This window comes from Ceratotherium simum, chromosome 20, assembly GCF_057802395.1.
Source record: "Ceratotherium simum simum isolate JZ-2026a chromosome 20, ASM5780239v1, whole genome shotgun sequence".
In the NCBI taxonomy this organism is placed as follows: Eukaryota; Metazoa; Chordata; class Mammalia; order Perissodactyla; family Rhinocerotidae; genus Ceratotherium; species Ceratotherium simum.
Genome location: NC_141919.1, coordinates 28,183,347 through 28,197,684, shown reverse-complemented (window position 1 = coordinate 28,197,684; position 14,338 = coordinate 28,183,347). Strand labels below are relative to the sequence as shown.

The 14,338-nt window shown below is 41.4% G+C and overlaps 1 protein-coding gene across 6 annotated transcripts in view; it reads right to left on the bottom strand.

Annotated features, from left to right (window-relative positions):
- The window catches only part of KDM4C (lysine demethylase 4C), a 389,491-nt gene that overhangs the window by 40,812 nt on the left and 334,341 nt on the right, over window positions 1–14,338 (bottom strand). Inside the window, exon 19 of one of the 6 annotated variants that reach the window (XM_087444571.1) lies at window positions 2,436–2,459. The exons of the other annotated variants lie outside the window; for them this stretch is intronic. Within the exon in view, the coding sequence (XP_087300697.1) occupies window positions 2,436–2,459 (24 nt within the window). The remainder of the gene's footprint in view (window positions 1–2,435; window positions 2,460–14,338) is intronic. 6 annotated transcript variants of the gene reach the window in all.

Genomic DNA, 14,338 nt, shown 5'->3' with positions numbered 1-14,338 from the left:
GACTATCCCAGATTTGGCCAACAGAAGCCTCTTCAAGCTGTTTCTGATGTCCTTTAAACATCTTTTTTTAAGCAGTTCCTTACTTTCTGGCCTAACAAGATGTCCCAGGATCATCTTGCCCCAGCCCTGGAATTTCCCTGAGGAATGTGGTTTGTTTTAGAAGGCAGTGATACTAGAGACTAAGATTCAGGTGCTTGGGTATGCTTATTACTACCAGCGTATCTTTGCTTCTTGACTCTTGCAATAGACAGAGAAAGGAAATATATGCATGTATATACATGTATGCATACATAATACATGTACATATGTGTGCATAAATACATACGTAGCTGTGTTAGAAATCTTGTGCTCACGGTGATATCCCCACAGGGTTCTTTCTTGCCTTCCCCCCATGTCATCCTTCTATGTTCCTGCTTTCTCAGTGAAAACCTTGGCTAAAACAACATGAACCCATTTACAAGTTTGCTCAATCCTAAAACACACTCAGCTACTTTTTGAAAACCTGTGGCAGAGTTGGCAATTTTAGACAAGAAAAACTAACCCACAAGACAAACCACTTCATTTTTAAATTAAATGTTAAGGGTAAAGTTCAATTATCAACTTGATAACTGATGGATAGTCAGGATGGGCTGCACGCTTCCCTAAGAACACGGGCGTGAGTTGTAGACTCCACCCTTAATTCTTGTTCTCCTTCCTACTCTACTTCCACACATGCTCATAGCCCCCTGGAACACCACAATTAGGTCTCAGGATATACACATCATGCTATGGAAGCATAAGACTTCGGGATAAAAGCTGCTCTCGAAAATGTTTGGCAGAGTGCCTGGCTCAGTAAGTCCTCCAGAAATGATTATTGTCTTATGGGTGTTTTGTTTTTCAGGATAAGGCTGTTGCTCCCCTTTCAGAAACTCCTACAAACCCAATCCTGCAGGGCAGAGACGTCAGTCAACATCTTACGCAGAAATCTGCTCTCCAGCTCTGGGTCCCCTTTACTCCCCAACTCCAAGTCTCATTCATTGACCTCACTCATTTGATGCCACAAGCTCCGACCCAGTAGGGAGACCCTGAATCAAGCACTTGGGAAGGTCCACGCCCTTTGTTAAATGGGCCCTAGAAGGCATGGTCACATAATCACCAAGATACTAACATTAGTCTGACATGTCTTCTATACCTACAGAAAGCCAGGATTCCTTAAATCGCAGTGTTTTCCAGGAGGGGTATTTAGAACATCACCAGAAAATAAAGTGTCATCATTTACCTTATCGGGTCTAGTAGAGGCTTTACCTTCTTCCCCTGAATTTCAAAAAGGGCTAAAACAAAGGCCAAGAAGCAGGAAACAGCCTGTTCTGTTCTGGGAACTGCAAGAGGTCCTACTGTTGTGGGAGAGGGGAAGAACAGGTAGGAGAAGACTGTAGAAATGGCCTAGGGCCCAGAGGTCAGGCTATGGGGGGTGGAAGGGAGGAAGGCAGCTCTTAGGCCATCCTAAGGAGTCCAGACATTATCCTGTGAGCCTACAAAGCCACTGAGAGGTTTAGGTACAGAAGAAAAATGATCTAGTTCTATAAGGCTATAGGTGCAGAAGGGGCTGGTGGAGCTTACTGCAACAGTCCAGGTGGGAGATGAGGGCCTGGAGTAAAGAACCGAGGACAAAGATGCTCATGATTTGGACAAGAGGCAACTCTCTCCCCACAAACGTGTTCCTAAGGGTCTGCTACTTGTAGAGTGAGCTCTGCCATCTACTTTCTCACATGCCTTACAAAACAAAAGGATATCTTCCTCCTTAAAATCATTCCTCAGTGAATGCTGGGTTGGTTGGGAAAATTTTTCATGCCTTTCGGTATAGTTACGTATGTAAACATCTTGACAAAGGATAACAGTAAGAAGCCTGTAGTGGTTTAAATGCACTATGCTTGAAGCAGAAATCTTTAACAGTGAGGCCACAGTAGGTGACATATGCCGAAATAATTACCTAGTTTCCTACCTCATTACTCTGCCCAACTCCTTTAAATATATCTAACATTTCAAAGTAAGAGAAGGATTTAGATGTAATAATAAATACCAATGAAGGTACAGTCTGCAGTTATGTAACTCCAAAATCGGGCCCATCACTGCTACACAAGATTGTATAGGTTACAGATAACTCTAGGAGGTGAAATCCACAACCTGTGTGGCCACACACAGTGCCTCTGAGTGACTTCAATTACGGCCAAATAGGGCTTCGTCTCAGCAGCTCTCTTTGGCAGAGGTCCCTCTCTGTCAAACTGACTTACAAACACTCGTGGTCAGAATGCAAGTACTGTATTTTACTATGATATTAGTTCCTTTGTGCATATGTTATTAAAACTGAAATTCACCCTCTGAGGAGACAATGGTTTGGATTTGAATTCTAAGTTCTGTTTCTTACTAGCTGTGTGGTCTCGGGGATGTTACTTAACTTCTGTCAGCCTCAGTTTGCTCATCTGTAGAAGAGATAACACTTACAATAAAGGTTTGCTGTAAAATAGGATGAAGTACATAAAATACCTAGACTCAGGGGCAGTTTGTTCTCAGCAAATATTAACTGGCTCCATTCTAGGAAATGGAGAACATAACTAAGACCCTAGCCCCAGGTTACTAAACCACCCCTCCCTATTGTACTCAGTAATTGGCATGTATGACTGCTCAGCACTCTGATTTCACGTGGCAAGGCTCAGTCCAGCATCATAGTCCTGCTCTTTGCCTCATCTACTCCTGACCCTAACTCTCGTCAAACGTGGGCACACAGCGATGGTCCTTAGGAAGGAAGGCATAATGTGGTCTCCTCCCTCGCACCCCCAAGGCTCCGAAAGCCTTTGTTTACAACTCTCTTAAAGCCCTGGCCAAATGTCACTTTCATTTACTGTCCCTCCTACGACAGGGCAAAATCCATAGGTCAGCACCAGGATCTCCTTGTCTTTTTATCCACAGTACCCAGCACACCATGTACAAGACTGCTGCTGCCAGATGAACAATGAATGGATAAACAAATGAGTGAACTAACAAATGAAAAAATGAATGAAGGAACTGTGAGGACGAGTACACATTTTCAGAATGGGAGAGGACTGATTCTAACCATTCACTGTTCAGAAAAGGGCAAAGAGAAACAAAGGGGAGTTTTAGGACGATGTTCCTCTTTTTTGGGGGTGGGTAGGCATGTATGTAGGTAGAGGGAGGGAATTTAAAGAAGGCTTATGGTGAAATTCACAGGGAGTGGAAAGTGGAAGCAGCCAGTAAAGAGAAAAGAAAGGTGATACAGACTTGATAGAGAAAAGACTGACTCTAGACCACAACCATTTTCTTCCTGCTTAGGACCTGAAATTTATGCAAATTGGCTGGTTGGAAAGATGGCCAGCACACAAATTAAATATACAGCCTTCATCTAAATAAAAATTTTCATAAGCTTCAAGCATGACCATTTCATGGGGAGTACTAAGGAAAACAAATTTTTTCATAATGCTATTCTGATAGGATTTCTGATTTATTTTTGCAGGAAAAATTTATTGACAAGCATACCCTATAACTGATTATACATCCTTAAAAATGTTTGCTGCCAGAAAAGCCTAAGAATCTATTGATGTTAAGAATGTCATTTCTGATCAGAGAAGACAGACGTTATGCAAGGGGCTCCATCAGATTAAAGAAATGGCTATGGTATTTTGAAGATTAGTGTGCAGGCTAAGGTTGTGAAAGTCAAATTTTCTTTAACATGCACTAAGCAGAAATGAACAAACAGTGGTTTTTTAAAAAAAAAAATAAAAAACTTCTTTTAAAGAAAAGCTAGAGTCAGTTTGAGATGCTGGGGATGTGAAAAAATTGTTAAGTAAGAAAATGTTCTAGAAATTCTACAAAAGCATCAAAGAGTTATTAGGAAATAATAACACATCTAGAGTTTCCAACACATGTCCATATACATGAGTTAATTAAATTCTCCCAATAACTTTGTGAGGTAGTTTTTATTTTCATTAAATAGTTGAAGTAACTGAGATACAAAGTCAAGTGACTTTTCTAAGATCTCAGAGCTGGTGAGAAGCTGAAGTGGGGCCCAGAAGCAGGTATTCTCCCATCATGAGTGCCTCGGTGTCATCAACCAGGAGTATAAATGTGGAAAGAAATCAGAGGAGACATAAAACCAACCAGGAAGCGGGACTGATGGAACTCAAGCAGTTACCTAAAGAAGTTACATTTTCTTTTTCTTCCTTTTTGAATTACTATTTATTGAGTACCTTCTCTGTTCTACATGCCTTTTGAGGCACTTCTCATGTAAGAATTCATTTACTGTCTCCAGTATAGGTACAGAATTGAATTAGAACATGGATTTGGAGCCTATCTGGTGATGAAAAATGCAGAATGTATAACCGCATATGCTCTCCGTACACACAAGACACACACACTGCGGTAAGTTGCAAAAATGCCAAGAGTCTTCTCTTCTCCCTTTTCCCACATCCTTTGCCATTTGACTTTGCAGCCCTCCCATCAAGAGCTGGAGTCTATTTCCCCACCCTTCAAATCTGGGCTAGATTTGTGGCTTAGCCTTTTTTGGCCAAAAGAATACAGCAGAAGTAATGGTAAGCCAATTCAAAGCCTTTTGCTCAAGAGGCCTTGCACACTTCTGCTGTCTCTCTAGGGGCCCTAGACTCAGTGATATGAACACACTCAGGTTATCCTGCTGGCAGATGAGAGATCACATGGACCAGAGCTGAGGCCCTAGACATGTGAGAGAACTCAGCCAAGAGAGGGCAAGCTGTTCTGCAGCTGACTACAGATAACTGGGGCAACGAGCCCAGAGCAGAACCACCCAGCTGAGCACAGCCTAAATTGATGACCCATAGAATCACCAGCAAGAGAGATGTCATTTTAAGCTCCTAAGTTTTGTGATGGTTTGTCATACATACAGGTAATATACATAAAAAGAATACTAATAAAAAATATACTAAACTGTTAGCAATATATAACTCTAGGTAATAGGATTTTATTTATTTGCTTCTTTATGTATGTCTCTGTACTTTCCATTATTGATTTCTTTAGCAATTCTTGAAGACAATAAATGTAATAAAATAACAGAGTCCTTGCAAGTTTCTAACCTTTTCAAACAACAACCAATCCACAGTCAGATCTACTTAATTAAGATGCTCAAAAAAGCTGAAACCAAATTACTTAGTAAGAAAAGACCATTTTAACATTTCTCTTTCAGTTCAATAAATATGATATAAGAAGGACTTGAGGAAATAAACACTTTGTATAGTGGAACGATACACAAATTTACTATAAAATTTCATCTGACTTACTTATATCTCATATTTAGGCCAAATGTGATATAACAAAACAGGCATTTTTATTTTGTTCTTAATAATCAATACTAATTCCTAAGATGTTGTTTCAGTCAAATGAATAGATTTTATTCTCAGGTTTAGGGCTGTATTAATTTAAAAGAAAAACAAACTCTCAACAAGTCTTTTAGGACTCATTACTGTACCTGTCCTTCCCATCATACTAAGCCACCTCCAAAGGGGAGCACCAATAATAGGGTCCAACTGTTCAAATGTAGAAGAGTTTTCTCTCCACTGATACCATGTTGCCTTCAATCAGGAATGGGCTTAGAAATTAAACAGGCCCTTATTACAAAGCCCTCTAACTCTCCTAAGACTCCATCAATGTTGAAATAAATGGCCACACTTCAGAGAAAAGATGGCTAATCATCAATGATTACAACCTGAATAGGGAGAAGACGTTCCCAATACCTGGACGGGCTCATCAAACGCATGCTAACATCCAACAGGCTGACTCCAAAATACTGAAAGCCAGTGTTGACAAAGAAAGATGAAAAAAATCAACATTCCTTACCTGATGAGTACTCTACAGCAGTAAACCCTGAGCCAAAGAGCCAAGAACCAGCTGGCAAACAACACAAAGAGGAAAAGTAATGCAAAGACGGACATGCAGCAAAAAAGTGATGATTGACTTACCACAAGTAAGGCACACTGCTAGGTGCTGAGGATTAAAATAAAAGAATGAGAGAGTCCCTTCTCTCAAATAGCCCACAGGCTAGTGGGGAAGACAGACATGGCTGACAATAGTGCAAGGTAGTAAGAGAGGCTCAGATGAGAGCAGATGGGGCCCTCCAGAGAAGGCTTCATCACAGCGAACATCTGAACCAGGCCTGAGGGAGCCAGGAAGCCCACATGCACACATGGCAGGAAGGCCATGTAAGAGTGGAGTATCTGGTGCCATGGACCCCTTTGGCTGCTTTGTGAGTCTGTGGACCCCTACTCAGAATGATGTTTTCAAATACATAAGATAAAACACACAAGATTACAAAAGAAACTAATTATATTGAAATAATATTGAAAAAACAAATTTGTGGTAATTATCTATGCTTTTGTAATAATGTATTAAATACTAATATCTAGTGGCAGGTTTAACAGCTATTAATATCCTAATCTCAAATTTGTGGTGAGTGTAAGTAATATCCTGAGATCTCTGTTACAATGGTCATGTGATTTCTATTGTGGACAGAGTCACAGAAACTGCTAATGTCATCACTGTCTATCCTCAAAACTGACAAATTGTTAAATTCTAGCTAAAGTTTAGTGAAAGAAAATTGCAATTTTTTTCTCATCCTCTAACAAATTTTTCTTGACACTAAATGATAAAAGATTTTGTCACGTAGAATACTTAAAGGCACAGCAGTCAACCTTTTAATAACAGCCTTATAAAAATCACAACAATGTTTATATAATGGTGCTTGTATAGACTGTCAATAAAAGGACACAGTAGTGAAATGAAATTCAATGAAGGCACCTCTGTGAAGGGTTAAGTTATGGAGGCTAACTGGGTAATTCCGGGTGACCTAAACTGACACAGGAACCTAACTTAAATACTGAGATTGGAATATGCACTGCATTCTCAAATATCATTTCTCCTCAATGAGTTTTTGACAGAGAGCAGAGAACAGTTAGTTGAAATTGACCTCTATGGCGAGGGCTCAGAGTGACAGAGTCCTGTGTGGTAGATGGAAAGAAGATTCCTATGCTTGAGCAAGATGGATTTTCTCTTATCAGACCTGGCAAGGCTGATCTGTGTTCACACCTCGAAGGAGGGTTATCCACCATCTGACAAGATGCACCACGGCAGAGATATCACCTCGGGAAATTCCCTGACTGGGTTCTCCATCTATATAATGATGTTAATAAAGGGTGTAAATCTAAATGCTATAGTGTACATAGAGGCTCACAGAGCCAGCAAGGTGGGAGGGCTGAAGAAATGAAGCTAACTTACCCAGTGAACAGGCCAAAAGCCTATTTCCATTTATATCCGATGACTCTTACACCTTCTCAACTTTATTATTTCTCCCTAATTTCTATGAATTAATAATCTGTAAGATATTATTATTACATTTTTTCAAGCATCCATCTTATAAAAATTCCTAGAGGAATTTGAGTAAATAAATTAATACAAACTATTCTTCTTTTTTTTTTATATAATTTTATTTATTTATTTTGTCCCCCAAAGCCCCAGTAGATAGTTGTATGTCATAGCTGCATATCCTTCCAGTTGCTGTACGTGGGACGCGGCCTCAGCATGGCCGGAGAAGCGGTGCCCAGGTGCGCGCTGGGGATCCGAACCCGGGCCGCCAGCAGCAGAGCGCGAGCACTTAACCGCTAAGCCACGGGGCCGGCCCCAAACTATTCTTCTTTTACCAAACTTATACAGCAGAAGTCACTCATCTCAATTTGCCTTGAGATTGAGCTAATAATGCTAATAAAGCTAATAATGAAAGCTTTCTTGATAAAATTACAAGAGCTAGGTAAAAATCTTCTACCCAGAAAAACCTAAATCCCTGGGGCTTCGTGAAGAAATAACTGCTCTTACAGCACAAATGCCCATGCAGACTCGTAAAAATGTCACAAGCATTTAATTTTCTACATGTCTGTTTGTTCACGTGTACTTGTATTTCTCATGGGTTTTTAAGCACAAACATATAATACAGGGGGAAATGGTGGTAAGCAGTTTCCCAGCACATTTAAGGTCTTACTCAGTTTACTGTCTGTAGAAGTATAACTAATAGGCTGCAGAAGCCATCAGAGAGAGAGACTGAGCAGGGCAAGCTTCCTGTTTCTTTTGTAATTTCAGGAGAAATAGCCAAAGGAACAGGGGAAGGAAAGTCAGCCAAAAGCTTTCCACTGCCCACAGCAGCAGCGGGAGTACTGCAGGTTCTGCCTAGCTGTCCCGCCAATGTTAATCAAAGGGGATAATCCCCAGTCTTTAAAGTCCATTATTAATCAAGCAAGCTCATATCCATCTGTCAGTCTATCTAGTGTTAATTAAATGCATCTATGTGCCCAGCACTGTGCTTGCAAAAGAGATGTGTGGGGTTCCTGTGGAGGCAGGAAGGGAAGGGAAAGACCTGAGAGGCTCTGGAGCAGTCACCCCCTCCTTCCCTGGTCATGCCTGTAGCCCTCCTGTTCTCTCAAGTAACACCTAAGGTTAATCTCTATGGTCCCCCAAAAGCTACCTCTCGGTATCTAATAAGGATACTCTTCTTTTCTCCAAATACATGATAAAGATACATAAGAGATTTTAAGGTACAATTAAAAGTTGTTTAAGATAAGAGTTTGCAAATTTTGTATTTTCTTCTAATTCTTGAGAAATGTATGCGGAAGGCGGACAAACTGAACTAAAAGGCCTACCTAGTAATCGAGGGCGGACAAACCACATGGAAAGTACTTCATGAGAGCATCCAACACCCACAAAGAAAAGGGTGTCACTTTTCCCTGCCTTCTGCCCCAAGCAGAAGCTTCTGAGTGCCAGGTCAACCTGGCTGAAAGAAAAATTAAAAGAACGTTTTATTGAAAAATGTAGAAACAGGAATTGCTTACGTTCCTCAGACACTACTCTCTACAATTTCACTGACCCACTACACCCAGTGTGAGACAACAAGACAAGAGAGGAAGCATGATACCTCAAAATGAAAACAGGCCAACTTCAGATAAGGAATGGTCAAGAAACCACCCATTTTGGGCCAGCCCAGTGGCGCAAGCGCTTAAGTGCGTGCTCTCCACTGCGGCGACCTGGGGTTTGCCGGTTCGGATCCCGGGCATGCACCGATGCACCACTTGTCAAGCCATGCTGCGGCAGCGTCCCATATAAAGTGGAGGAAGATGGGCACGGATGTTAGCCCAGGGCCAATCTTCCTCAGCAAAAAGAGGAGGATTGGCAGATGCTAGCTCAGGGCCGATCTTCCTCACAAAAAAAAAAAGAAACCACGCATTTTACCTGCAAAGGACAGAAGTATTGATTTGCATGTGAGAAATGTGTCAGAGCCCAAGATGGTTACCAACATTCTGTGGAAAAGCAGGATGAAGAAGTTAGGGGATCCCCAGGCTGACTGGCTTCCTGACAAGAGACCTCACAAGGCCTTTTTAGTTAACCCAGGGTTTTACACATCATATTTGTTGAAAGTGGACATATAATGTAGACCCTGAGAGTAGCCTCTTAGACAGAAATGTTGGAACTTATCTCACATAACTGCCTTTTCTATTGCTTGCAGTTAATTGTCTTAAAAAGTTATACCTTCATACATTTTGTCAGTATCTATGGATTTCATTATGACTATGGCATCTAATTACTGTTTTCTACATGAAGGAATTGAAAATCCTGCCTCTAATGCTTTACAAGATGTTGGAATGTCAAATACCCTTTGCTGTTGTGTGTCTGTTGACACATTCCATTTATATTTGTCTACTGTATTCATGGTGCTTGACTCTAATACCAATGTTAAAATATGGGATTAGTGTCACTACTTAATTTTCTTAACAAGCTATCAGACAACAATGCATGCCTTAATTATTTTTTTATAAAGGAGTATAAATTGCTGAAAAGCTTTAAATTTCCTGGGAACTGAGAAATATGAATTCTGTGAGAAAGTGAGCAAGTATTTCACATGGAAACACACCTTACCTATGCTAAAAAACGTAACCTTGGAGTGGAAGACAATTTTCCTCGGTACGTGTGGTCCTGGACATTGCCAAGTATCAGCTGTCCCATGGAAATATTTCTTCGTGCAGTCGGCCCCTTGCAGGGGAACCCTAGGTCTGCCGACCAGTCCCTGGTTCCACGATGTCCTTCGTGGTGAGGATAACAGAGCCAAGCAGGAAACACATAACACTGACAAATTTCTCCCGGGGATTCTGATGAGTCTGCTTTTGCAATAAAAACCAAACACCTGTACCAAGATACAGATTTGTTTTTTTTTGGAAAAAAATTTTTTAAATCAGGATTAATCTGCAGTTTTACAAGACCAGAATAAAGTTTAGGCAAAATATTCTTTTCTATGGAGTCACATTATTCCACATTTTGAGAGAGATGAAGATAGGCAAGGCTGTGAACAAGAGATCTCCTGATGATCAAGGCTCCACAGAGGATGACTGTTAACACTCACATTAAAAACACTTAAGGCCTCAGGCCCCAACATGACTTAAAAGTTATTTCAGGGGCTCCTTAGGCCCTTAGGAGCAAGCATTGTCTATCTGCAAAATAAACGAGATGTCCCACACAACATACGTCCTAACAGTTTTCAAATGCGTTTGGATGTTTCAGGGAAATACATTTGAAATAATATTCTTTCACCTGATCAGATTAAAGGATAAGAAATTAAGAGTCTGGAGAAAGACTGTATTTAAAGGCAGGGATATTATTCTGAGCCACCTAGGAACTGACTCTGTTTTGTGCCCTTAGATGAGGATGTGACCTTGCTGACCCTGAGTCTGATTCCAGAGCCAATTGCTTGCAAATTTTCCTTAAATGGAAAGGCCCAGACTGCTAAGAGTAAATTATTCCAGAATGGAGATATAAACCCCTAATTTAGAGCAACTATATGGTAGCAAAATACAGCTTTTATTCAGATCCAGCAGCAGCCAACCCCACGCAGACACTGCCCCACCAAGGAAGGATGGGCAGGAAGAGGGCCACACCAAGGCATTCAGCCTCTGCTCTGCCTGCACGGTCCCCCCGTTCTGATTAGTCTCTGTATCCTAGGCTGTTTAAAATTGGAATCGGCAAAGGAGGCATCTGTTACCTCTTCCCACAAATTCAAAATCCCCTTGAAACACTTTAATTAGCATCAGCAGTAGATCTGGAACTGCTGTAGCTGGTGCCCAAACTGAAACTGGTACAAGACCCTTACCAAGTGGCCAGACTTTGAAAAAGATCTGGAAAGGGGGAAAGGACAGAAGGGCAAGCTGAAGAGGGCTCAACGGAGGCAGAAGAGCCTCTGGCCTGGGACTGTGAGGTCACTGTGGGAGCTTCTGAGGAGAGTGTCAGTGTCAGCGGAACTTTTCCTCTATGCCCCACAGTCAGGCCCAGCAGATTGCAGGATGGTTCTCCCGAACTACAGGAGCTAAGAAGGCATGAACAATGGGATCCCCAAAGGGAAGTAGGCCCAGGCCACGGGGATGTGCTGCAGATCCACTCAAGCCCTTGTTCTCCTGACAGAAGGCAAGGGGAGAAAAGCTCTACGCTCACTGACCCCGGCCTTCCCGTGGGAATGGCTGCAGCAGTAGGAGTCGGAAACTAAAATGAGGGGTATTAAACAGAGAAGTTGGAAATGGGATATATTTAATTTTCTTAATAAAATTAAGAAAAACACTGTCTTCCCTGGTTTTACCTGATAAAGTGAACAAGGGAAAGACTGGTTCCAAATGTAAATATTCTAAAATGTCTCTGCTAAATATTTCTCCTCCCAGGCAAATCTGGCCTTAACTTTCTATCATCTGGGATGAATGGACTGAGATCTCAACAAAACATTTCTATTGATAAAAAGGTGAAGGATTTCTTTTTTAAAATGTATGTTTGATTTAGGAAGAGATCAGATTCAGGCCTGAATGACTGTACATTTCTGTTTTGTTTTTTTTTTTTAATCCTTGCTAAGAATTTTTTACCCCAGACCTTTGCTTTGGTCAGAACTCTGTTTTTCAATATCAGTGCAAATTCAGCAGACATTTGGAAAATAACTTATGCAGAAGAAACAAACCGTATACAAACACCAGATAATTATATGCAAGTCTGAGATGAGTATAGTTGGTCATAACACACTTTACTGAACAGAATGGAAGTTAGCAATATTCAAATTGTTATAGGAAAAACAACCACCACCACCACCACAATTCCACTGCCAGCGAAACACAAGACACCCAGATCTGGGAGACACAAGACACAAGGGTTTGTGGAAATGGCACCATTCACATCATTGTTAGATGAGTGTTAGCTAAATTCTCGTTCTCTTTCTTAAAAGGATGGAAGAGAAACTAAAAGAGGACAGAGTTGAGCTATGGAATTGAGCTCTAGACTAAAGGAGGGAAAACAAAAGGAAATGGAAAGGATGGATTCAACCCACAGCTGCCTTTGTCATATGAGCCCTGCTGGAGCCAAGGCAAATTCACTGGCATTAGAAGGCCGCACTGAAAGCAGACAAAACTCCCACTTGTGACTAATTCTCACTTATCTGGTCATCCCTGGAAGACTTCTCGCTCTCTCCCTTTCCCCCTACATCTGAGTAGTTACTAAGGCCTGTGAGCCTACCTCCAACGAGTCTCTTGAACCAAGATGCTTCTCCTCAGCCCTGACGTGGCCACTGTGGAAATCCAGTTTCCCATCTCCTCTCACCTGAACTAGACCGTCAGCTTCCTGACTAGCTTCCCTGCATCTACTCAGTCTCTTCTACTCTGCAATCAGCCTCCACTTGATCTCAAGATAGAGCGTCTTACCACTGTCTTGAACATACACCTCCTACGGTAGACCCTTGACTACAGGATAAAGGAGAACTCTCTTAAGTTATGCCTAAAGAAGTGGCAAAGTAGTCAACGGAATGCCTTGAGACACACAGATGAAGAGAAGTCCAAGGAGCTGTGTCTAGAGTGGGAAACTCATGAAACAAGACAACTAATAGCTTCTCCTGCCTGGTCTCAGCACTGTCCCTCTCCGTGTGTTTGGGTGTGTGTATGCGCAGACGCACATTCGTATGTGAGACAGCTGTTTGATAGCTTATGTTTGCACTCAATCAAGGGGTGGATCAATTATCTGTGGATCTTGCTCCTGGGGGGCCTCCCCAAAACAACCTCCACCTCACCATGGCCCATCTACTTAGAAAGGATACACTTTCCAGCCACTCATCTCATCTCTAAAAATGGATCCTTGCTTAGCCAAGCTCATTTCCCTAACTTGAAGAAAGGAGAGAAATTTTCAATTTTAATTCAGGAACATATAAAAAGGGGAGTTCCACTGTACACAAAGCCTTCACTCTCTGATTACCCAACCAACTTCTCCAGCCTCATCTCCCCTATCATCACTTCTCCCTGACCCCGCCATCATCTCAACATGTCCTAGACTCCAGCCATATTGAACTCTTCAACCTTTCCAGATAAATCAGGACTTTCAGAAGTTCATGCACATGCCATTCCCTCTACTTGAAACATCATTACTACTCTTATCTTACCAGCAAACTCAAACTCTCCTTTTAGCACCAACACAAATGTTACCTCCTCTATGAACTCTACCTGACTGCCCCCAACAGAATCAGTGGCTTCCTTCTTTGGGCTCCCAAAACATTTTATTCATATATTTATTTAACCTATCTTATTATGGTAATAGAGTATAGTAGCTAAGAGTCTGGGCTCTGAGGCAGACTGCCTAGTTTTGAATCCACCTGGTCAAAGTGTGACAGGAGCATCAAGAAGAAAATTACGGTCAGCTGGTACCCATTGGGTCCATAAAAGGCTATAACCCAGGATGATGCTCAAAAGGGTGAAATAATATAAAGTATAGCTAAGCAAAGTCCTACCTACCAATGTAAATTAATTAAATTCTGCCTAATTACAAAAATATAATCCTATGACCATCCATCATGGGTTCAAGAGGCACAATGTGGTGAAATGAAACATACACTTATGGTGAAATGTAATTCTGGTCTTCAAACCAAAAAACCTATTAGAACTAACTAGAATAAAAATCATAAACCAGAGTCACAGGTAGACTCAGGTGAAACAGGCTTTCAAGAATTCTAGACAGGTGGAGGGAGATATTGCTCAGGTACCCATCTAGGAACTGAGTCTACTTTCTTCCCCTAGTAGATATGTGGTTTTGTTGACCTTGATTCTGGCTTAAGGACTAGGATAGCTTCATGTTTATAAACATTTTATTAAATGAAAAGCATGGATAATCAGTTTTCCTGAATGGGTCCCAAGTATAAAAGCCTGCGGTACAGCCAAAATATGTCTTTTGTTTCAGATCTGGCAGCACCGTACACACAGGCAACTGCATGTGCTCA